This window comes from Nyctereutes procyonoides, unplaced genomic scaffold (assembly GCF_905146905.1).
Source record: "Nyctereutes procyonoides isolate TBG_1078 unplaced genomic scaffold, NYPRO_anot_genome, whole genome shotgun sequence".
NCBI lineage: Eukaryota > Metazoa > Chordata > Mammalia > Carnivora > Canidae > Nyctereutes > Nyctereutes procyonoides.
Window position 1 is genome coordinate 704,373 of NW_026575139.1, and position 22,921 is coordinate 727,293.

General features: G+C 67.8%; 1 protein-coding gene across 2 annotated transcripts in view; it reads right to left on the reverse strand.

The window, feature by feature from the left end:
• KIF26A (kinesin family member 26A) overlaps positions 1–17,549 on the reverse strand; it is a 39,980-nt gene extending 22,431 nt beyond the window's left edge. Inside the window, exons 1-3 of one of the 2 annotated variants that reach the window (XM_055303966.1) lie at positions 17,411–17,549; positions 15,039–15,284; positions 3,494–3,925 (exon numbers count right to left, since the gene is read on the reverse strand). In XM_055303966.1, the coding sequence (XP_055159941.1) occupies positions 3,494–3,925; positions 15,039–15,284; positions 17,411–17,548 (816 nt within the window). In that variant the 5' untranslated portion in view covers position 17,549. Of the gene's footprint in view, positions 1–3,493; positions 3,926–15,038; positions 15,285–15,546; positions 15,745–17,410 lie in introns of those variants that run through there. The other variant, XM_055303967.1, reaches the window with a different exon arrangement.
• Positions 17,550–22,921: the final 5,372 nt, after the last annotated feature.

Below are 22,921 nucleotides of genomic sequence, written 5' to 3' on the forward strand. Positions count from 1 at the left end.
CCCACAGGCACCTCCATCCTCCACCTGACGGTCTGGAAAGCAGCTGTCCGCCAGACTGTCTGCCGCCAGGTGGGTCCCACACCAGGTAGCATCGCTGGACTCCCAGGCGGTGGAAAGAGCCAGAAAGGGCAGAGCTCCGTGCTCCCAGACAAGGGCAGGGGGCTGCTTCAGTCTTGATTACAGCCGTGGCGGGCTGCGGGCTGCTCCACCTGGATACAGGGCTCTCCCGACGGCCAGGCCATGACTTGACCCCGGCAGGACCACGGGGCAGGCTCCCGGCAACAGCACCCAGAACGTTCCGGGCCTCAGAGCCTGGGGTCCCCCCTCCCCCAATGACCATCCCTGCCACCATCCTCTTGCTCTCCATGCACCGGAACAGAAGGCAACAGGCCCAGCCCTCCCGGCTGCTGCCAACAGCCAGGCCCCGGGGCGGCTGACGGGCTGTCCTGGCCACTCGCAGCATGTCCCCCCAGAAGCATTTCCTCCCGATAGTTTAACATTCCAGAGCCGCTTCTAGGGATCGATGCCCTGGTTCCGGGGAAATTACCTCATCTGAATCCTAAAGTTCTATTTATGCTTCTAATAATCTCCCCATTGATCGCCAGGACCGTTGTCTAATTATAAATCCATTCCCACCCACCCCGCACGCAATCAATGTGCACATAAAACAGAGAGGGAGCCTTAAATGCCCACGTTTTACAACGTGCTGGCTGCTGGCGGGGCTGCCCGGCAAGAGGCCAGCGACCCCCCGCCCCCCGGGCCCACGGAGGCAGAAAGCCTGCCAACGCCAGCTGCACCGACCCCGCTCGCTCCGCGGTCGCTCCTGCCCCTCCTCTACCTCTGGGCACTCTCGGTGAAGGGCCCTCCTCTCTGCCTGGCACTGAGGCCCCGGCAAGGCACGCACTGGGCTCCCTCCCTGGGCAAGGAGCCCCCTGGCTACTGCCGGTGCCCCCCTCCCACTGTCCCACCACCCCTGGTGCTGGGCCTGCCATCTCTGACGCTTCCGTCTGGGCCCAGCTCAAGGCCACTTCCTCCAGGAAGCCACCCAGCTCTCCTGAGCTGCCTCCCCACCACATTCCTCCCGGGCAGCCCAGCTCTCCGCCCCGGAGACATGGGGCATGCGTGGTGGGGGCTGGCCGCCCTCTTCGTGCCTTCACCCCAAGACTTAATAAAGGAGGACTGAGAAGCAGCAAGACCACACCCAGGAGGTAGCTTCTCACTAACAGGAGGCTAGTTCGAGGCCCGAAGCTCTTGCCCGAGCCTCTGTGCACCCAATGCCCAAGCTGCCAAGGGCCAGGGGGCCCCAAGGACAGAGTACCCTCTGGAGGACCGGTCGCCCCAGCAATGGGTCACAGGGTCCGGCTCCCAGCAAGGGCAGGATCTCCTCAAAGGCCATGTGGGAGGTAGCGCTATCAACCAGTACGGTCTCACTGGGCTCAGAGGGGCCAACGGGCCCGGGGGTGGAGGGGGCAGAGGCCCATCCTGCTTTGGGACCGAAAGTGCCCCCCGAAAGGCCTCCAGAGAGGCCTCAGTGCTTCACACCTTCAGGGAGGCCTCCGTGCTTCATCCTTTGGGACCCATGGCCGGGGACCTTCCTTGTACCTCCATTGCCCAGGGCCCTACAGGGCACAGAGTCCCTGGGGAAGGTCTACCCGTTGCTCTATTTCAGAGACGCTCCCCGGGGAAGCTTGTGCAGCTGGCTGGGTAGTAACTGGACCAAGCAGAACCAGCTTTCGTTGTCACCCACGGATCTCTGCCCCCGGCTCCATGGGGGTGGGCGATGCAGGGGGCAGCGAGGGCTTCTCCATATAGCCACACGCACCAACGCAGCAGCGTCAGGACTCACCTGGCCAGGCCTGACCCCTCTACTGCCTCCCCTGCTCTCCCCACAGCCCCATCTCCTGAGAAGGCTTCACACCTCCAGGGAACCCTCTGTGCTTCATACATCCAGGGATGTTGGGATGCTTCACACCTCCAGGGAGGAGGCCTAGAAGCTTCACACCTCCAGGGAGGAGGCCTAGAAGCTTCACACCTCCAGGGAGGAAACCTAGAAGCTTCACACGTCCAGGGAGGCCTCATGCTTCATACCTCCAGGAAGGCTGAAATGCTTCACACCTCCAGGGAGGCCTCAGTGCTTCACACCTCCAGGGAGGCCTCAGTGCTTCACACCTCCAGGGAGGCCTCTTGCTTCACACCTCCAGGGAGGCCTCAGTGCTTCACACCTCCAGGGAGGCCTCAGTGCTTCACACCTCCAGGAAGGCCTCATGTTTCACACCTCCAGGGAGGCCTCAGTGCTTCACACCTCCAGGAAGGCCTCGTGCTTCACACCTCCAGGGAGGCCTCGTGCTTCACACCTCCAGGGAGGCCTCATGCTTCACACATCTGGGCCTCCACACAGAGGGTTCCCTCGGCTTGGAAGGTCCTTCCTACTTGTTTGCCTGATGAACCCCTCTCCTGGGCTAAATAGGTGGACACACCTGAGGGCACAAGACCCCTAGGAGAAGGTATCCCCTGAGGCTTGGGCAGAGTAGCCACGTGCTTTCTGGGGAAAGACCTTCCCAGGACAGCCTCCAGCAGTTAACCTCATGCACTACCCAAACCCAAACCCAAACTCCCTCCTTGTCCTAGGAGACCCCTAAGCCAACAACCCCCCATTCCATCTCCTATCCTAGTATCCTTTCTGCTCGATGGGAAACTGGGGGTACAGCAGACACCTGGGAGAGACCACCACCAGCCAAGCTCCGTGGACAGCGGGGAAGCAGCCAGCCTCAGCTCCCTCCAAGACTGGCTTCATCTCAACCATGGGGGTGAACAGGCCCAGAGCCCTGCCTGACGACACTGACCCAAGTCCGTGGCACCCACAGTGCCCCCCGGTGCCCAGAGCTGGTCCCATGGAGGCCATGCCCCCCGGTGGGGGCCACAATCTGGTGCACCTGAGAGAGGAGACTTTGAGGGGGGGCGGCCTCCCCCCTCAATCTGCAGCCAGCTGGAAAGGGGCAGCTCCTGAGACACCATGGGAGTGGACACAGACCTCCTCTGCCTGTGGGCCTCACCCCGCACTCCAGGCTCCATCAGCTGGGCCACAGCCCTTGGGGGCAGCCTGGCCTGGCAGGGGAGCCTGGAGGGGAGGGGCACTGGGACCCCTCCTCACAAGGAGATGTTCCCTCTGTCACTAACCCTGAGAAGGAGGGTCTGACGGCGTCCCGGGAGCCCTCCTGTGAGCCCATGGAACCCCACATGGTCTCAGAAGCAAGAGTGGCCAACACCATTGCCAACCACGCATGCGGGTGATGTATGAGGGGACGCCCCCAGGGACGTGGCCAGGCCCTACCCACTGGGACTCTGCCAGCGGACCGACCCGGCCTCCCACCACCGCACTCATGGCCCCTTGAGCTAGGGGAGCCACTGAGCCTGCATGACATGGGCCACGGAGAGGGGCGGACGGGGAGCCCCAAGCGGGAGCCCAGCAGCCCACCCTGCCCGGGGGACTCACCAGGCACGACGGCGGCAGGAAGCTGTTGACCCTGGAGACGCTCCACATGCCCTCCAGGCACTGCTGGGCCTGGATGGTGACGGTGCTCAGGGCCCCGCCCAGGCCAGCGGGCGCCACCGACACCTGGACACTGCGCCCAGCGGGCCAGGCCGCCCCCTTCCTCTTGTCGGGCCCCACTCGGCCCGGCTGCCTCCCTGGCGGGCCGGCAGGCACGGGTGCATCCCGCGGGCCGGTCACGGTGCCGGGGCCCCCTCGAGGCGCGTCGGGGTCCTCGCGGCTGGCAGGTGCCTGGAGCAGCCGCAGGGCCTCCCGCGTGAGCTGGTTCAGGCGTGTGGCACAGACGTCACAGCGGCGCTCGGCCTCCGGGCGGCACGCAGGCAGGGTTCCCGGCGCCGGCAGCTTGTCGAGCAGCAGGGCGGAGAGGCAAGGGTCCTGGGAGGACACGGGACAGAGGTGGTCAGGGCCCGGGCACTCGCCCCGCACGGTGCCAGGCCAGCTCGTGCTGTGGCCGCCGCAGAATCCATAACTGATTAATAAGCCCCAAACGGTTCCGTCTGCGTGAGCCCAGCAGGAAAATGATTATCGGCGCTTAGCGGGGAGGCCCACGGTGCCCCTGACAACCGCCCGCCACCTCCGCCGCTACGGCGCTCGCTCCCGGCTAACGGGGCGTCTGCGCGCTCCCCGACCGCCAGGCCACCCGCGGCCAAGGCCAGGCGGCCCGGAAGCAGGGTCGCCGCATCCTCCAGCCCGGCCCAGGGCCCTTCCCTGGCCGTGTGCGCCCAGCCCCGGGGGCCCCCACCCCACTCCACCCACCCACCCCTCCACAAAAGCAACACCCATCCAGAGCCACGAGGGCTCCCCGGGCTCGGCCCCAGTCGAGGTGGGTGAGAAGGAGGGACACCCTCTCCCCGCCTTTGTGAACCCTCCAGCCCTGGTCCGAATCTGCAGAAAAATGAAATGTGGCCCCGCGGTAAGTGCCGCAGAAGTCATGCTGTGCAGGGACACGGGGAGGGGCGAGCCAGGCAGTCCCGGGCCCACGGAGGATGGAGGACGAGCGCCAGTGGGCAAGGAGGCAGGAGGCTCGATGCCCACCCCGCTGGACCGCGCTGGACCGCAGGCTCGGACTCGGTCCCCCGCAGCCCCGGCGTCCCCGCGGTACACTGGGTGAGGGGGACACATGGGTCTCCCTCATTGGGAGCCTAGTGTCCGCAAAGGGCTAAGAACAGGAGCCGGGGGAGCCCAGAAGAGGCCGTCACCCAACCTGGAGGCCAGCGAGGGCTTCCTGGAAGAGGTGACACCTCTGGGAGGAGGAGAAGAGGAGGGAGTCAATCCTTGGAAGGAACCTCACTGGAGAGAAGTTATCAAGAGTCCTAGTCCCAGGGCCCTCGCCCCGTCCCTCGATGGCCCCACCAGGCTCTGCCCTGGCGCCTCCCTGGGGCAGCCCTGCGGGGATCAGGCCTGATCCAGGCCCGGCCTCTCGGCCTCCCTGCCCTCCCCCGGGGAGGCCCCAGGCAGCCCCCGGCAGCCCCCTACTCTCTGGGTGGCCACACCGCCCCCACGGACCCCAGGCAGGACCCGACTCCCACCGGCTGCCTCTCCGCCACAAAGGGACCACGGCTCCCCAAACACACCCATTCCTCCGAAGAGGAAGCCGAGGCCACCCTCCCAGCGGGCGCATCTCACGCACCCCAGCCAGGCTCCCCGAGCCGGAACTGCGGCCTGCGGGGGACGGTCCGAGGGGGCGCCCGCCGTGGCAGGGTGGCCTCGCTGGGAGGGCGCACCGCTGGTAGGCCCCGCTCCGCCTCAGCCACAGGCCCTGCTGCCCTCACGTACCCCGGGTCCAACGAAAGGGTGGCCCCGGCCCAGGCAAGTGGCACCAGCTGCCCGACTTGTGGGTCCCTCCGGAAGGCCTGGGTGTTCTCCGGCCGAGGGCTGGAGGGCTCCGGAGCCTCTGAAGTGCCAGCATGTCTGGTCCCAATTAGCGACGGCAGGAAGCCGGGGCAGGGCCGGGCGAGCCCTGCAGGGCCGGGGGGCGGGGGGAGGCCCGTGGAAACTCTGCGGGAGCCCCCGCCCGGGCTGGCACGCGGGGCCACCGATGGAATCCAGACACCCGGTCCCCAGCCGCAGGCCTGGCTCTGTCACTTGTCACTCCCAGCCTGTTTTCCAGGTCCCAGCTCTGATGACTCTGGATTTTCCACTCAGCGGGAGGCTGCTCGGTGGCCGAGCGGGAGGGAAGGAAGTGCGGGCTGCTGCAGCCATTAGCCGACTTGAAAGGCGGCCCAGCCCCCCCTCCCCGCTCCCCACCCCTTGGCCCAGCTGCCCATTGTTCCACTGCCTCTGCCTGGCCTGGGGACGTGGGGCCCCCGGGGGAGCCCCGTGGCACCCCCTGCACGGCCGCACAGAGGAGGCAGGAAGGAAAGGCCGAGCTGGAGCAGGGGCCGACAGCTTAGAGGCCTGGGCGCACACCAGCCCCCCACCACGCTGGCCAGGGCACGGGGGGGGGGGGGGGGGGGGGGGGGGGCTGGGGGCGAGGCGGCAGGAAGCCAGCAAACCCCCCTCCCAGCTGTGTCATCAGGAATTCGATGGCAGCTGGCAGGGAGGCCCCAGCCCCACCAACGCCCCAGGCTGGGCATCAAAGCCCCGGGAGGAAGAGAAGCAAAGCAGGAGGGCTGCTCAGTGGGGGGCCGGGTGCACCAACCCCAACCCCGGCCTCCTGAGCCCCCAGGACACCCGCCCACACACACCTGGGCCCCTCCCGCACTGGCAGCCAAGCGCACCTCTTGGGGGAAGCTCCCAGTGCCTGCACCAGGCCCCAGCTGACACCCCAGGGCCGCGGGGGCCTCCTGGCAGCCCAGGGAGGGGCAGGGGCGTCCTCCAACCTCTGTGTCACGTCACACACACGAGACACACAGAGGACAGACCTGCCCTGGGTGACCACACGGAGACCCCGCGGGGCTGAGGGCCCACCCGGCCCAGAGCCCCTCTGACGCCCAGCAGCAGTGGCCCGGGTGAGCACGGGGGCGGGGGCTGCCGGGCCAGAGCGGGAGCCCCGAGCGGCACAGGCACTTGCACGCCCAGCCACGCGGCACCACGCGCCCCACGCAGGAGGGACCCAAGACCTCCCACCCGTCTGCTGGCCCGGCTCGGCAGGCAGCAAGCTTTAGCCCCACCGGCGTCCCACCCCCAGGGACCCCCTGGGGGAGGGGGGCTCGGCCCAGGAGCTGGCATCTTCCACAGCACCCGCGGGCCCTGGGCGCCCCTGCAGCCCCGCCCTGCTCCCCCTCCAGGACCACGGTGGCCCTCACATCACAAGCCAGCAGCCCCCAGACCGCCGCACGTGGGGGTGGGCAAGGCTGGGGGGTCCTTCCCAGGCCTCCTCTCCCGGCCGCGCCCAGGGGCCACGGGCCCAAGCCCCAGCTGTCGTTGGCGCAGTATCAGGAGTTCGGAGCCCCGAAAGGCCCCGCCGCCACGCCACCCCTCAGGCACCCCCGGGAGCCCCGCACCTTCAGGAAGACGGTGATTACCCGCTGCAAAATATTACTTTTCATTTCCTCTCTACAGTCTAATTAAACAGATATTTTACTTGCATTTGGAAAATGTTTTTCTTAATTTGATTCAATTTAGCGCCGCACACCACCTACCCATCACGCCGCCGGGGTTTTAGGGAGCCTCCCCCCACTTAAAAATAACGACTCGCCATTTCTCATCTGCTTTCTGGGGCTTCCGAGTTGCTTTAAGTAATCCTTCCATTTCCTCCTTCATCCGAGGCCCAGAGTGACTCCTCTAGGGATGGGCCGCCCCATCGCCCCGCCAGGAGAGGCTTCTCGAAGCCTGGCCGGCCGAGCCCACCGCGGGGCAGGACCGGAGCGGACCAGGGCGGAGGCAGGCGCTCCGCTCCGCTCCCCGCTCGGCACAAACCCCCAGACCTCAGTCTGTGAGCCCCCATCACCCCGTGTCTAGAAAGGGGGCCCACGGGCAGAGCCTCCGGGGGGGCGAGCAGGCCCAGAGGCCCCCCAGAGGAGCGCCCCGAGGCCCGGTGGGCCCCTCCCCAGCACGGGCCAGGGCCTGGCCCTCTGCCTCATCCTCCCCTCCCTCCACGAACACATCGCCCGGGGCCCTGACCCTGTGCAGCTGCGCCTTCCGGAGCCGACGGCAGGTCCGGGGGGTGGGGGGGGACCACTGCTCCCGCGGCTCTGTCGGCAGGGACGTTCCGATGCCGCGTGCAGCCTGCCGGACCCGGGCTGGGGGCCGGTGGGGTTCGGTTTGCCAGCCGGCCACACCCCGGCCCCTCCCACCTGCCAGGCACCTCACCAAGGAGCCCAGTGCCAGCCAGGGGCCCTGCCCACCCACGTCCACCCGGAGACCCCTGGACCCGACCCCCCCCACCTGCCTGCCCAACCCTGGAGACCACTCCGGCCCCCCCGGTCCGCAGCTCTGAGGGCCCCTAGCTGACACCTGCCCCCCTCCTCGGCCAGAGGCAGGGGTGGGGAGAGCCGGGGGTGCCGCCCAGCCCACCCAGCACGGACTGGTCCCCAAGGTCCTGTGCCAGGCACCAGCCAGCTGGGCGGTCAGGGCACACACTGGTTCATTGAGACCCCCTCCCTTCAATAGCCTCCCCTGTCCTCCGACGCCGCGATGCCACACAAGGGTGCTGGGGATCCTGGCGGCTGAAGGCCAGGCCAGCAGGATGGCCTCGGCTGGGGGCAGGGGACAGAGAGGCCAGCATGCTGGGAGCACTCGCCCCGCAGAGGAGGCGCGCCACACACTTTGGGGGGAGCCTGGAGCCCCCCGCACAGCTCAGTACAGCCCCGTGGGTGTGGGCCGCCGCCGCACAGACCTCATTTTCCTCATCTGAGCAGGTTCTCACCACCAAGGAGGGGTCCACACTGCATCCTGCAAGCAGGGCCGTGGCCAGGCTCCCCAGTGCCACTCGGGAGGGCTCCAAACCCCCAGGAGGCCGGACACTGACCCAGGTGGGCTTGCGGGAAGAGGTAGGGTACAGAAGCGCAGTGGAGCCCCTGGAGTAACCCGCGTCCCCCTGCTGGGGGACCTTAAACACACATGGCCCCAGCCCAGAGGGGTCCCCAGCCACCAGGTCCCTCCCATGAGGCTGCAGCTGTTGACCTCACAGGACACCCCAGCCCCCAACCTCTGCTCCCAGGCTGGAGCGTAACTCCCCTCCTCCAGACCGCCTGACCCTTGACCTCACCCTGGTTTCCCCTCCTCGCTCTACCTGGCACCCCGTGACAGTCCCCAAGCATGCTCCAGCTGTCCCCATCTTGGACCCCTTAAGGTTCCCTCCCCTCAGAGACCCTTGCCCCGTCTCCGTGGGTCTAATTCTAACCGAGATCAAACACCACCTCCTCCAGGAGGCCCTCCTAGATGCCCCTTTCCAGAGCCCTCTCTCCCAGGCCCCCAGCACTTCAGTTACAGCAGGAAAGGGCCGGGGAGGGCGGGGGGGGGGGGGGGTGGCCTTAGGCAGGTGCCTGCTATTCCCTCCCTCGCCCCGCAGGGTGGTGGATAGTTCAGTATGTTTTGCTCACGGGCCTGAAGCCTGGTTGCCGGTATCAGCCCTCCCGTCTCCCCTGCTCCCCCTCCCGCAGCACAACCCCATGGGCCAGGTACCCTGGGTGTCCACCCTGAGGCTCCTCTCCCCACAGGGCTGCCGGGGCGCTCTGAGAGAGGAGGGGTCCCACCCCCACGGCACACACCCAGCCCACCCTCCCCGCTGATCCCGCAGCAGCGAAGGCGGACACCATCTGGAGACGAGCACCCGCAGGCCTCCCGCTGGCCCGCTGCGCTGGCTGCAAGTGCCCCCAGGGTGCCAGGGCCGCGGGCCCATCGCCACCGACGCCCACCCTGCCAGGGACCACAGGACTCACCCGCTGCCCTGAGTCTGGGGCTAAGACACTCGGATCAGACCACAAGGCTTGAGCACCAAGGACTCAAAGTGTGGAGGGTTCAAGAAGGGGGGGACCAGGAGAGGGGTCCCCAGGGACGAGATGAGGAGGGCCTGTGGCTGCATCAAGGGCAACCACCGAGCAAGCCACACCCAAATGGCTTCCAGACAATTCCTTGAGGTTTAGATAGGCCAGGTCCGTGGAGCTGCGCGGCTGTGAAGGGTGGACGGGGACCTTTAGGGACCGGCCGACCCTATAGCCATGCCCGAGGCAGGTGCAGGATACGGGGCAGGGCCAGCGGGTGACACGCTCCACCTGGGGCAGGCTGTGGTGTGGGTCAGCATCCGTCACACAGGGGCGGAGGTGAACACAGAGCCACGGCCCTGGGCCACGCGGGACCATCAATCTGTGGCCGCAGGAGCCCAGCCGAGCCCACCCACCCCAGAGCCGAAGCCTGGGACGCTCCAGGGGGACGGAGAGCAGAGTAGATGAGGCCAAGGAGCCCTCCCACGGAGTGCCAGGAGCCCACCCCACCCCATGGGGGTCCCCCAGCCACAAAACGTGACACGAAAAGTGAAAACGGCCTCCTTTCAACCCGGGGGAGCAAGGGACTCAGCCCCCCGGCTCTGCACCTGTCCGCTCACATCCCTAGCTCAGCCCCGCCACTGCCCGCAGCCGGACTCCCCCCAAGCAGGCCCTCCCCGGGGGGGCACCCGGGGCAGCCTACAGGGCCCTCAGCCCGCCAGCTCCCAAAGCTTCAGTCCTGCTCGTGCTGGTGCTCCGAGGGCGCTGGCTCCCACCCACACCCCTGGCTGCCCACTCTCACTCCCTGAGGCCCTGCGTGGACCTGCAGGACATAGACAGGCACCCCGGTCATTCCTCACTGGACCAAGGGACACCAGAGGACACTGGCTAGACCACCTCTGTCTAGAGAGGAGGGAGGCGCTGAGGTCCCACAGAGGCTGGATGGCGAGGCGAGGCCCTCCCCGGCCTCCTCCCTCAGCCTCCCTGCCCGGGCTTGGCCGTCCCCCCGCAGTGGCCGGGGAGCCTCCGAGCCCCGCAGACTCTTCCCGTCCCCGCTGAGTCATCCGGGCCCCTGCCAGCTGGGAGCCTGCCCAGCCACCAGCCCCAGGGAGCGCCCGCCCCTCTCACACCTCCCTGGCTGCCTCTGGAGCTGCCAGCACCTGGCTCAGTGGAGGAACACTGCCCCGCGGAGCCCCAAGGCAGGCACCGTGGTCCTGGCACAGGGGTGGCCCCCGAAACCAGTCGAGCTCAGGGCCAGGCTGCAAACAGTGTGGGGAACGGGGCTTCGGGGACTCACAGGCAGCAGAGGTCCCTCGCCAGCTGGGCCCAGCCCCTGCCCTCCCAGGGGCACAGGCAGTCGCGACAGTGCACCCAGGACGCCAGTATCGCGTGGCAGTGCCCTCAGAGCGGGGTGCCGAGGACACAGAGCATGCGGGGCCCGGGAGGCTTCCTGGTGGGGGCAGTGACAGATGAATGCCCGCAGCCTTCGGGCTCGCTGGCCAGCGTGGTGTAAAACGTGAGCAAATGCCTGGGGGCTGCAGCAGGGGTCAGGGACCATCAGCGGTGGTTCTGGAGCTCACAGGGGGCCACGAGGAGGAGGAGACCCCCCGCCGGGGCGAGCAAGAGATTTGCAAGGGCTAAATGAGAATTGATCCCTCTCCCCCATCAGGGGCGCAAATCAATTCAGCACCAGTACTGACACGGCGAATGTCACGGGGTCTCCGGAGGAGGCACCGCCTCGGCATGGCGCATCGGACTGGCAGCTGGAACGGGTCCCCGAGCAGGATCCGGGGTCCCCCTGCACCAAGGAGGGTGAGGATCGCCATCCTGGAGGATGGCGAGGCTGGGGGGGAGCTGGAGTCCAGCCCAGCAGCCCTGGGGCCGGACACAGAGGGGTGTGGGAGGGAAAGCCTGGTCACTCAGTCATTCCACAAACATTTCTGGGTGACCTGGACCCCATGCCTGTCCTGATAGAGCTCCCGGCCTAGGGGCAGCACAGCGGGCACAGAGTCCACACGGGGGCCACGGGGTGTGACGGGGTCAGGGGCAGCAGCAGGAGCTGCCCAGAGACGGGGGGCCCTGGAGTCTCCCTGCCACGGCTGGCAGCGTGGCCACCGGTACTGGGGACACTGGTGACTCCTGAGCATGGGCGGGACGAGGGCTGGGCCTCTGCAAAGGGCGTGCTTGTGACAAGCCACTGCGGGATGAAGGCAGAGGCAGCCCCGTGCACCAGAAGGCACCTTTCGGTGAACCTTGGTCAGGCCAGAGACCCCCCCCCCAAGGGGTCCATGGTTGGACAACTCCCCTCTGGGTGCCCTGAGTGTGGGAGGCTGGTGGGGCACAGGCATCGGGGCCTGGACTGGAGGGGACGCTGAAAGGAGTCTGCGGGAACCTGGTGACCAGTTCACCATGGAGGTGAGGACACAGATTGGCTGAGGCCGGGGTCTCAGGTCCTCACTTGGGAGAAGGAGGACGGAGTGACCAGTGAGAGGCTGGGGGGCACTCGGGTGTGGCAGCAGAGCAAGGCCTTTGGTCCCTTGGAGGGAGGGATGCGAGCCCCCAGGAGACTTCTCAGAGGTGGAGGCACCAGGCAGGGGCATGAGGGCCTCAGGGCAGGGAATGGGTGGGATGATCTGGGGTCACTGGGGGCCTAGGGGGGAGCACAGCCCACAGGGGGAAGGGCCCTGGGAGGCTGCTGGACAGTCCAGAGGCGGTGGCTCAGGCAATGAGGATCCTGGAGGGGTCACCTGGACGGAAGCCCGGGGACCCTGGAGAGAGCAGAGAGGAGATGCTGGGGGGTGCGGGGGCAGTGAGGGGTGCTCAGCCTGAAGGCCCCCATCTGGGTGTCTCCTTCACACCCCGGCCCACTGCCCATCTTGGTTCAGAGAGGACAGTCTCCCAGCCTACACCTGGGCAGCAGAGCATGTTCCCTCCCCGAGGCCCCTAGCGGCCTCAGGGCACAGTTCTATCCACTCCACATAGATGACATCCCTCAGTGGGGACCACGTTCCCCCCCCTCACTTCCCCAGTGGAGAAACTGAGGCAGGCACAGATTGAAGAGAGGACAAGGCAGCAAGGGAGAGGCAGGCCACCTGATGGCCCGGCAGGGCGCCCACTGCCCCACTGGACCCCCATAGGCACCGAGGCTCCGGCACACAATGACCCTGGAGCCCACATCCCAGCAAAGCAGCAAGGGCTGAGGTGTTCAGCTGCCTCGTGCTGGCGCTGCTCTACCTGCCTGTGAAATGGGTACAAAGATGGTTCCAGATCTCAACAAACCTGCCCAGTAAGGAGGGTGGACAAGAAGCCAGCAGGGTGGAGCCCTGGCAGGGATGCCAGGGGCACAGGATGGGTGGCCCAGGACAGCCTACGGTCACCTGTCTCTCTGCCCTCTCAAGCCCCACCCCCAAACCTGAGATCAAGTGGGGACCCTGAGGTGAGGTCCTCCATGAGCCAGGCTGGGGTCCAGCTCCAACCCCACCCCCAGCCATGGGAGCCCAGCAAGCCCCGCACCCCAGTCGGAGCCTCCCTGGATGCAAGTGTGAGATCAAGTGAGACGCAGGGAAGTTCTCTGTAAGCTGTGAAGCGCTGTCCTTATGAAGCTCATCTGTGCAGGATGCAAGACGAGAAAGGGCCCCCTAGGGAAAATCCTAGAACACCAACTCTACCCTCCAGCGCCTTGCTGGCCTCAGAACAGAGCCCAGGACTGCTGGACATGGGCCAGACTCTGAGGAGGTCTGGGCTCGCCCAAAGCCAGCCACACAGGCCCCCACCCCGCCCACCACCTCCTAACCAAGGGCAGAGCCGGTCCCCACACACGCGTCCCAGACGCCACCTCCCCAACCGTCCCTGAAGGAAGTTCTGGGGCAGGGGGAGAGGCTGCAGGCTGAGATCCAGCCAGGGTGCCGGGGAGAGCCCGGGCTGCCCAGGACCATGACACCCACCAAGGTCCCAGGGTCTCAGGCCCAAGCCCCCATGTCCCCCTGGCTTGGGTGGCTCAGCCCCAGGGCCCGGAACCCCCCAAGACCTGCTTCCATCCTCATGGGAAAAACAATGCATAATAGGGCCTTCCCTGCCCTGGGCACAGCATCCTACAGGTTGGATCCCACTCCCAGAATAGCCCCAGGAGGCTACACCCATCTGACAAAGGAGGAAACGGAGCGGGGGAGGGGCCGCAGACCAGGAACAAAGCACGGGACCCTGGTCTGCAGGGTGAGCGTGCCGCTGGGGAGCAGGGGAGGCCGGGAAAGGGGATGAGCCCCCACCTGGCACCGAGGGGTACTGCCAAACTCGGAGCAGGCTGAGGCAGGGGAGGAGGTGAGCACTCTGGGTGGTCAGGACGCTTCCGCATCAGCGTGGGCAGCGGGAGACCCCTGGGCCAGGCCCCCGCCCCCATGAGGGGCTCTCTCCACCGGGATCCCCCCCACCTGCAACCAGCTGGCCACAGGCTCAGCACCACCAGGCAAAACCCAGCTGGGCCACCGAGGCCCCTCCTCCCTCCGGGCTGTTTCCCCTAATGGGGTAGTAACCTGGCCCGGAGGCTCTGACAGGCCCCCAGGAAGTGGGTCCCAAACCACCCTCTGACGGGACCCAACCAGATTCAGGCCACCTGAGGCACAGAGCTTGGAAAGGCTGCACCCCGCTCCGAGCAGCACATCGGGAGGGTCCAGCTCCAGCCCAGGGCAGGCCACAGGTCCCCTCTCGTCGCCACAGAGTGTCACCAGGACAGAAACCAGACTCCCCTCCCTTCCCAGCCCCGCCCAAGACAGGAACACCAAGGGACCCCTGGAACCCAGGCTCTCGCCCCCATCCCGGCCTGCTAAGCCTCCTTAGAGAACTATATTTAGATTCAATGGGGATTATGCGGACTTCCCAAGACCGCTTTCAAAAAGACTGAAGGTCTGGCGGGAAGGGCTTCCTCTGGAGACCCCCACCTTCCCAGGCTTTGCAAACTTCCAGGGCTCATTGTTCCTAGAACAATGGTCCCAGCTCCTTCCAAGACCAGGGCAAGCCCATTGGCTGGAGAATCTGGCAAAGCCCCCTCCGAGGGCAAACACCTAGGCTGCCCGGGCCCAGCTGCCCCCCCCCCCCGGTTCCCAAATGGGTGTCACTGCCTAAGGAGGCAAAGCCCCAGGCTGTGTCCCGCACACAATTCTTAGTCCTGTCCCAGGGCGGGGGTAGGCAGGGCCCCCCTCACGGTGGCAGGCCCACCGGCAGGTCCTCCAAGACCTCCCGCCCCAGGTGTGCAGTTTCCAGACACCTGGCTGGGGGCCCAGGTGCCCCAAGGGCGACACCGCACCCAGTAACCTCTTGCTGCTGGCAGGGCAGGAGCTGTCCCGCCCTGGGTGGGGTCCCCGCCGTCTCCCTCTCGCCCTTCCCCTCCCAAACACAGGCTGTGGTTCCAGCTGCGGGACATCTGTGGCTCCGGGGAGACCCGCCTGCCCAACCCCCTCGAGCCCCACCGCGGAGCCTGGGGATGAGCTGCTCCAACTCACACGCGCGCTACAGGAGGAGAAACCGAGGCCCACGGAGGGAAAGGAAGAGCCAAGCAACGCCCCCTCCGGGACCCCAGGGGCTCAGTCCCAGGCCGGGGGAAGTGGGTCCCGGGAAGGCTCACTTACCCGGAGGGGTGTCCCGGGCCCGCTGACCAGCTTCCACGCCTGTCGCTTGAGCTCGGCGAGCTTCGTGTGGCAGTGGCGGCACCAGCCGCCTCCGCCCGCCGAGTGGCCCTGCTCCGCGCCCGCACCGGCGCCCTCGGGCGCGGGGCGGCTGCCGCACGGGTCCTGCTCGGGCCCGCCGGGCAGCCTCTTGCGGGGGGACACCTCCAGCACCTGCAGCGGCTCGCGGGCCGGGCCGCCCTCGGCCACCTGCGGGGGGTGGGGGCAGAAGGCGACGTGAGCCTGGGCCCGCGGGCGGCAGAGCCCGGCGCGTCCCGGCCGCAGAGGGGGCACCCGGCCAAGTTGGGGGCGCGGGGCGCGAACCTGCCGCCCGCCCTCCGCTCCCGCCCGCAGGAGGCCCGGCGCCCCCGCCCCGCCCGCGCTGCAGCGCGGCCCGCACCCCGGAGCATCCTCAGCGTCCCGGGCCGTCTCGGGGCTCCCGCCGCCGCCCCCCGGGCCTGGCCGCGCGTACCGCGGGTGGCGCCGTGCACAGCGGGGAGCCGCGGCCGCCCATGGCCTGGGCGCGGGAGGGCCGGCCGGGCGCTTCGGGCCGCGAGGGCTCTCGGGGTCGCCGCAGCTACGTGATGCGGCCCGGGGGCGCCCCCATGGTCCCGCCGGCCGCTGCGAAGTTGGAGGCGCGGGCGAGTGGAGCGGAGCAGAGCGCGGCGGCGGCGGCGGCGGCGGCGGCGGGCGTGCAGGGAGGCGAGGGCGGGGCGGGGCGGGGCTAGGGCGGGGCGGGGCTACGGGCGGGGCGGGGCTACGGGCGGGGCGGGGCTACGGGCGGGGGCGGGGCTACGGGCCTTCCCGCCCCGCCCCGCCCCCCGCTCGGCGGCGCCCGGGGGGCCCTCCTCGCCGCGTGGCCCCTCCCACTCCAAGGACCCCAACCTGTTCGGCGAGTCCCGGCCCGAGGGAGGGGCGCGGGGGGCCAAGGCGAGACGCCCCGCACAGTCGCGCGCATGCGCCTTCCTGCTCCCCTCCCGGGACAGTGGGGTCCGCGTGTCCCCTGGGCGCACCGACCCACTCCTCACTTTACAGGCGAGCAAACTGAGGCCGCAGAGGGGAAGGTCTCGCCCGAGGTCGCGCCGCTAGTCGGGACGAGGTAGGGCTGAACCCCGGCCCGGACCCCCCCCCCCCCCCCGTTGCTTTTTCCTGCAAATCCAGGTCGCCGGCACCCTCTGGGTCTCAGGGTCTCAGGGTCGCGCGCAGGTGAGCGTCGCCGCGGGGTGCGCCTCGGAACTGCAGCGCCTGCGCCGGAGCGTGTGTCCCGGCGCGTGTCTGCGGCCGCGCGTGTGCGGGAGAGTGGGTGTCCGCGCCGGCCCGGGCAGCGAGAGGTCGCGGCGCGCCGGGCCCCGGGGGTGCGCCGGACCTGCTGTCAGGAGCCTGGCAGACGGGGACGCAGCTCCGGAATTGATTGCCCGTTTGTCTCCGGCTGAGAGGTCGCCCCCGCCTCGGCGATCGGCTGCTCCCGCTGCAGCCCCGGCCTCGCAGCAGCCGCCGACACGCAGGCCGCTCGGGGTCCCGACCCGGGTCGGCGCGAATCGCGGGGTCGGGCTCCGAGGGCGCGGCCGCGGGCTCGCCGTGACGCGAGCGCCCCCTGCCGGCCGCCCCGAGGCGGGAGCGGGACCCGGCGCCGCGAGTCCCGGGCGGGGAAGGAGCCCAGGCGGAGCCCCCGGCCGCGGCTGCGGCTGCGGCGCGCACGGGCCACCGCGGACCGCGGGCTGCGCCCCGCCTGCCCGAGCCGTCACGCGGCCCCTCCTTTATTAGGGTTTGCCCGCCGCCCTTTGGCCCACGCACGCGGCCCCTCTCCGGCGAATCGCAGCGCCTCCCCGCCCGGCTCTCCCAGCCGGCCCGGCCCGCCACGCGGCGGGGGGTGAAGTGGGCCGGGGCTCCCACTGCCGCCCCGCAGTCCGCAGCCCACCCGGGCGCCGGGGCTCCGGCTCCCCCGCCGACGGAGGGCAGCACGGCGCCCGCCCAAACTCGCGTGGGACCCTCGCGCGCACGCCCCGCGCCCGGGAGGACGGCTCGGTGCCACGCACGCGCCCCACGGTCGCCCCCGGCCGGCCACGCCCGCAACCCCGGCGGTCCGCACCCTCGCAGCCCCGCCCCGGCGTCCCGGGAGGCCCGCCCGCCCGCCGCGCACCCCGCACACCCTGGAGTCGCTCCGGGGCCCCGGGCGCTGCTGCCCCCGCGCTGCTGCCCCCGCGCTGCTGCCCCCGCGCCCGGGGTCCTCGGACACACCTGGGGCAGAGGGATGGGGACGGCACCGGCGCGAAAGTGCGGCCGCGGGTCCCGGCACTGCGTCCCCGCACCGCCACGTCCCGTCGCGCGGCCCTCACCTTGGCTCGCCGCCGCAGGAGGTGGCTGGTGAAGCCCAGGATGATCTCCGAATCCAGGCAGAGCGCCCCCATCTCCAGCAGGCTGGGCGCCTTGCGGGGCGCGCCGCGGGGCGGCTCGGGCGGCCCGGGCAGCGCCATGGAGAGCAGAGCGCGGGGAGCGGCCCGGAGCTCCTCCCGCCGCCGCCGCCGCCGCCGCCGCCGCCGCCGCCGCCGCCGCCTCCCGCGCGCGCTCACTGGCCGCGCGCCCCCGCCCCCGCCCCCGCCGCCGCCGCGCCCCGCACCGCGCCCCGCGCCCCGCGCCCCGCGCCCCGCGCACCGCCGGGCCCGTCCTCCGCCGCCCTGCGCTCGCGCCGCGCGCCCCCGCGCTCCGGCCCCGCCCGCCCCGCGCGCGCCGACAGCGCCCCCTCCGCCGGGCGGGCGAGCCAGACACCCGGGCGTGCGGACCCAGGAGGAGGGGCGCGGGGCGGAGGACGGGGATGGGGCCGCCAGGTCCCGGCCTGAGGCCGCACTCCCTGCCTTGGGGGCCCCTGGCAGATGCCCTGGCCCGGGAGCCCAGGGCGGGGGGCGACAGCGCTGAGCAGGGCTCCCCGGAACCTCTGCGGACAGGGGACACATCTCAGCCCTCCCCTCCCCAATCCGTCCCGGGGTGCGGGACTCCGGGGGGGGGTCCCAGGCCCCGAAGACGCGTAAGGAGCCCAGGGGGCCTGCGCTCCCCGTGATCCAGAAGGCCCCCAAGGCGGCTGCTCGGAAACCCCCATCCCATGCCCCGACTTGGCCTGTGGATCCCCCAGCGCAGCCCCCCAGAGCCCCGATTCTGCCGCCACCGGTAGCGTCTCTGCCCCTGACTCGACCCCCCTGCCCCAGCCGCTCCAGTAAGTGCCCCCAGGCTGGAGGATTTCCGGCGAGAACAAATTATGGTCGGAGTTTCCGAAGGGTCAGGGGTAGACCTGCCCAGGTAGCAATTGGAAGCCAGATTGTGCGTGGCCCCTGGGGTCGCAGAAGGTCAGAGGGACATCTGCAGGGTGTGTGTGTGTGGGGGGGGCAAGGTTCCCTAAATAACTTGGGCCCCTGGAGAAGGTCTTTGAGAGTTAAGGTGTCAGGGAAGGTGCTGCGGGGAGGGCCTTACCTGGAGGACCTGGAAAGGAGATTGGAGAGCGGGCGGAGACCTGCAGGTCGGAGCCCTCGCAGAAGCCCTGCTGTGCAGATGGCACCACACACCCTGTGGCTGGGGCGCTACCACTGGACCAGCCGGGCCATCCCCTCTGCCCCATGGAAGGACCACAGAGTCTTCCCACCCCCCAGGCCTCTTGTGAGCCAGGAGACCCTCCCGCTCCCCAGGTTCCTCCCCTGAGTCCCACAGATGGCACCTGAAGGACCTTGTTCCCCCCAACTGCACCCAACAGACATATGGCAAACACCTTATCTGTGGGCCACCGATTGCCAGCACCCTGGCCCCACCCACACTTCCGGTCAGGAGAGAGACCCTGGGTGGAGCTGCCTGCCCCCTTCCTGCCCCCGTGGCCAACCTGAGCTGTAAGAGCAGCCCGAGTGCCCCCCCACTGCCCCCGCCCCCACCAGCCCCTCCTGTGGGCTCCAGCAGACCCCCCACGACCCCCACCTTTCCCCTCCCCCACAGGCAGGCACTGGGGAGAACTGTCCTACCCCCCTTCCAAAACCCTGAGCCTAGAGGGGGGCTCCCTCCAGTGGACCCCGCTCCTCTGGGAGGAGGCTGCCCGCCATCTCAGTGGATTGATTAAAGTCATCGTGGAGATTTCTTTAACGTTTAATTTACCAGGCACGCGGTGCCGGTCAGAGCTGTCCCCAGGGAAATCTAGGCCAAGGGAGCAAAACAGAAACCCCCTGCAATTGAGCGGAGTTCTGACGGGATTAATTGCTGGACTCAGCTTCCAATCAGACCCCACGTGGCAATATTTCAGGGAGGCAGGAGGACAGCGGGCTGGAGTGGTCAGGCTCCTGCGTCAGGTGTGGGAGGCCTGAGCCCAGCATAGCACCATCTGTCCAAGGTTGCCGGGGACGGTGGGAGCCCTCCTGCCCCCGCTTTACACACAAACCAGCCCCTCCTGGGCCCAGCACCCTGGGGGTGGCCTCCAGCTCAGCCCCACGCCAGCCTTTACGAGAAGGGCCAGTCCTTTCGTCCAGCAGTCAGAGGGCTGGGAAGCCCCCTGGCCCCCTGACGCCCCCACGGCGCCCTCTGGAAGACTGCACGGGGCAGCAGTCTCCGTGGTGCTGGAAAACGGGATCGGTAGGAAAATGGACAACGAATTCTAGCATTTGATCGTCTGTGACTGTGGACACAGGTCAACCCCCGGGAGCTGTTGGGAAGAAGCCCCAGAGGCAGGGTAGGGCATGGTCAGGTTTGCCTCTCTAGAGATTTCTGCCCATAAAGGCTTGGACCCTTGGTGGGAGAGACACAGGACACAGGTAAGAGTCATCACCGGGGGGGGGGGGGCCTTCACTTCCACTTTATATCCCTCAGCGTGGTACTAACCCCTGTGGGATTTTAGCCCCGGCTGTTAGTATCTAATAAAGACATACGGATGTGTCAGTGCCTGAGGTCAGATGACCGGAGGCGCATGGGCTAGAACCACCTCGGCGGGGACAGACACTCATCCCCTCCAAGAGTGGGGAGAGAGGGGCGCCCGGGTGGCTCGTGGGTGAAGCATCTGCCTTTGGCTCAGGTCATGATCCCGGAGTCCTGGGATGGAGCCCCATATCAGGCGCCCTGCTCAGCGGGAAGCCTGCTTCTCCCCCTCCCTCTGCCCCTCCACCCCCCCTTCATGCTGTCTCTCTCTCAAATAAACAAATAAATTCTTTTTTAAAAATAGGGAGAGAAAGAACCTTCCCCCTCATCTCAAAGGGGCCTTGGGACCCTCCCATGCTTCTGCAGGCCTGGTCAGCTCACCAGGCTCCCCTCGGGACCCCTGCAGAGGGTGGGCTGCGATGGGGGAAGGATACCTCAGGACAGCAGCGGGGATGACAGCCCAGCCGTGCCCCCCTTCAGGGGCGCCTGAGTGCCGGCGGGAAGGCAGTCCTCTCTGCGGGGTGAGCAGACACTAGCATCAACTGTGGACCACACTCTTACCCAATGACAACATTCTCATGATCCCCGTCTTAAAGCAAGGAAATAGGCACGGAGCGGCAAAGGAACTTGCCAGCGTGCATCCAGGCGCTGTCCCTACAATCAAGAACCCCTGTGTCCTGCTGCATCTTCTCCCCCGCTGCCCCCAGGGCCTCAGGAGTGCCGCTGGGGAGGTGCAGGATGGCCGGGGCCCTCGCCCGGGAGCTCCCAGCCTGGGGACGGAGCAGGAGCCCAAGGCGGTCAGCCCCCCAGTGGGCTGAGGGATCAGGGCCTGTCTAAGAGAGGGAGACCGGCCGGCTCCCCGCAGAACGGGGACGCTCACTGTGACACCCCCGCTGCCCTGCTGCTGGGTGCCCACCGCTGCCTGGCACCCCGGGGCGCCCGCGCTCCCTCCGCGGCAGGCGCCTGGCTTCAGCACCTCGGCCAGCGCCCGCGGCCCGGCAGGGCTGCTCCCGGGCCCTCCCTCCGCCTCGGCCCATCGGTCCCCGCGGTGGGGAGGGGCTCCAGGAGGGGGCTGGGTGGCGGGGTGTCAGGTTCCCCATCATTCCTCTGCTCATCCGTTCACTCAGCTCCGTCAGCCTAGAGTCAGCCTCGACTCCTGCTTGCTCTCACCACCCCCATGTGCTCTCCACCAGGACCTCCTGTCCCCGTTACCCTGGCACCAGGTCCAGAGTCAAAACCCACTTTCCACGGCTCTGCACCCCCTGCCGCTCCCTGGGGTCGGCTCTCCACACAGCAGCCCCAGGTGCTTTTAAGAAGACTGGTGAGAGGGATCCCTGGGTGGCTCAGCAGTTTGGCGCCTGCCTTTGGCCCAGGGCACGATCCTGGGGTCCCGGGATCAAGTCCCGCGTCAGGCTCCCGGCATGGACCCTGCTTCTCCCTCTGCCTGTGTCTGCCTCTCTCTCTCTCTCTGTCTATCATGAATAAATAAATAAAATCTTTATTAAAAAAAAACGGGTGAGAAAAATAAAAATTTAAAAAAATTTTAAAAAAAGAAGACAGGTGAGGCCAAAACCCCCACTTCCCATCTCTTTCCCAGTGAGCCCGGGGAGCCCCGGTGCCCTGCAAGGCCTCACCGACCCTCTCCGTCCACCCCAGACCCACAGGCTTCCTCGCTGTTCCCGAACACAGGCCCCCTGACCCTGGGGTGACTGCAGGGGGTGCTGATCCCCAGACACCCACAGGGCTCTCTCTCTCCCTCTCCAGGCATCTTCCAGTAGGTCACCTCAGCAAAACCTTCCCCACGCAGGGTTCCTACAACTCCAGCCCCTCCCGACATTTCCCAGACCTCCGGTGCTTTCATTTTGCTCCTTATGTCCTATCGTGAACCACTGTACACGTTTCCTGTTTGGCCCGTTGTCCGTCATTAGAATATCACTGCCTCCCTGGCCCCTGGCACAGAGTAGAGACCCCCTGATATTTGTTGAAGAAATAAAGGCATGAGTGAATCCCGGGCAGGGTTTTTATTGCCAGTTCCCGTATGAATTCCCATTGCAGAGGGGCTCCTGTCTCTCCATCCCTCACCCTGGCCCAGCCCTCCTGGCCCCCAGCCCCATCCCGGCCCTGGCCTCCTGGCTGCCCCTAGCTGACTCCTCCCCCCACCCCACCCACAGCAAGGCTGCAGTGCCAGCCCCTGCTTCTGTGGTAACTCGACCAGGCTCCCCCGGCCCACCCCCCAGGTCAGCCAGGTTGACAGCCTTGACACATTCAGGTCCAAATGGAAGCATTACTGGCCTGAGCCTTCCCCGATCCTACAATGAAATGCACGTAACACCAAAGGGCCCCCAAAGCCCCTCAACCAGTGCCTTCACTGTGACAGCGGAGCACTCAGGCCCTTCTGCCCAGCCTGCCAGGGCTCCCTGCCCTGGTAGAAATCTGAGCCACAAGTGGCAGTCCCTCAGCCAGCCTGGATCTCGTCCTCTCTGGGCTCAGCTCACCTCTTCCTCCTACTCTCGTGCCTGCAGGAGTCCAGTCCTGCAGGTCTGCCCCCTTCCCCTGGACTTCCCCCTCAGAGCTGGCCAACTCCACCTCCAGGTCACACTCAGATGCCCCCTGTGCCAGGAAAGCTCCCCGGTACCCCCGCTGCACCTGGCTGTGCAGAAATCAGATTCCTGTCTGGGCGCCCAGAGCCCTGCTCAGGCCAGGCATTCCCAGGTGTCGGTGAAGGTTTAGGGAAGACAGGCAGCCAGTCGGTAAGGCTGACAGGGAGCAGAAGCAGACCCCCGACTCCCTGGCTCCTTGGGGGTCACAGAAGAGGCAGGACCCTGGGGAGCCAGTGCCCAGTGTTCACGCAGGCACCTCTTGAACGGGCACTGCCACCTACAGCCAACAGGTGGCGCATGTTGGCCACAGTCTCGGTGGAAGCAAAAGTATTTGGATCACCGGTTTTGTAATTTCAAAACAGCACCAGG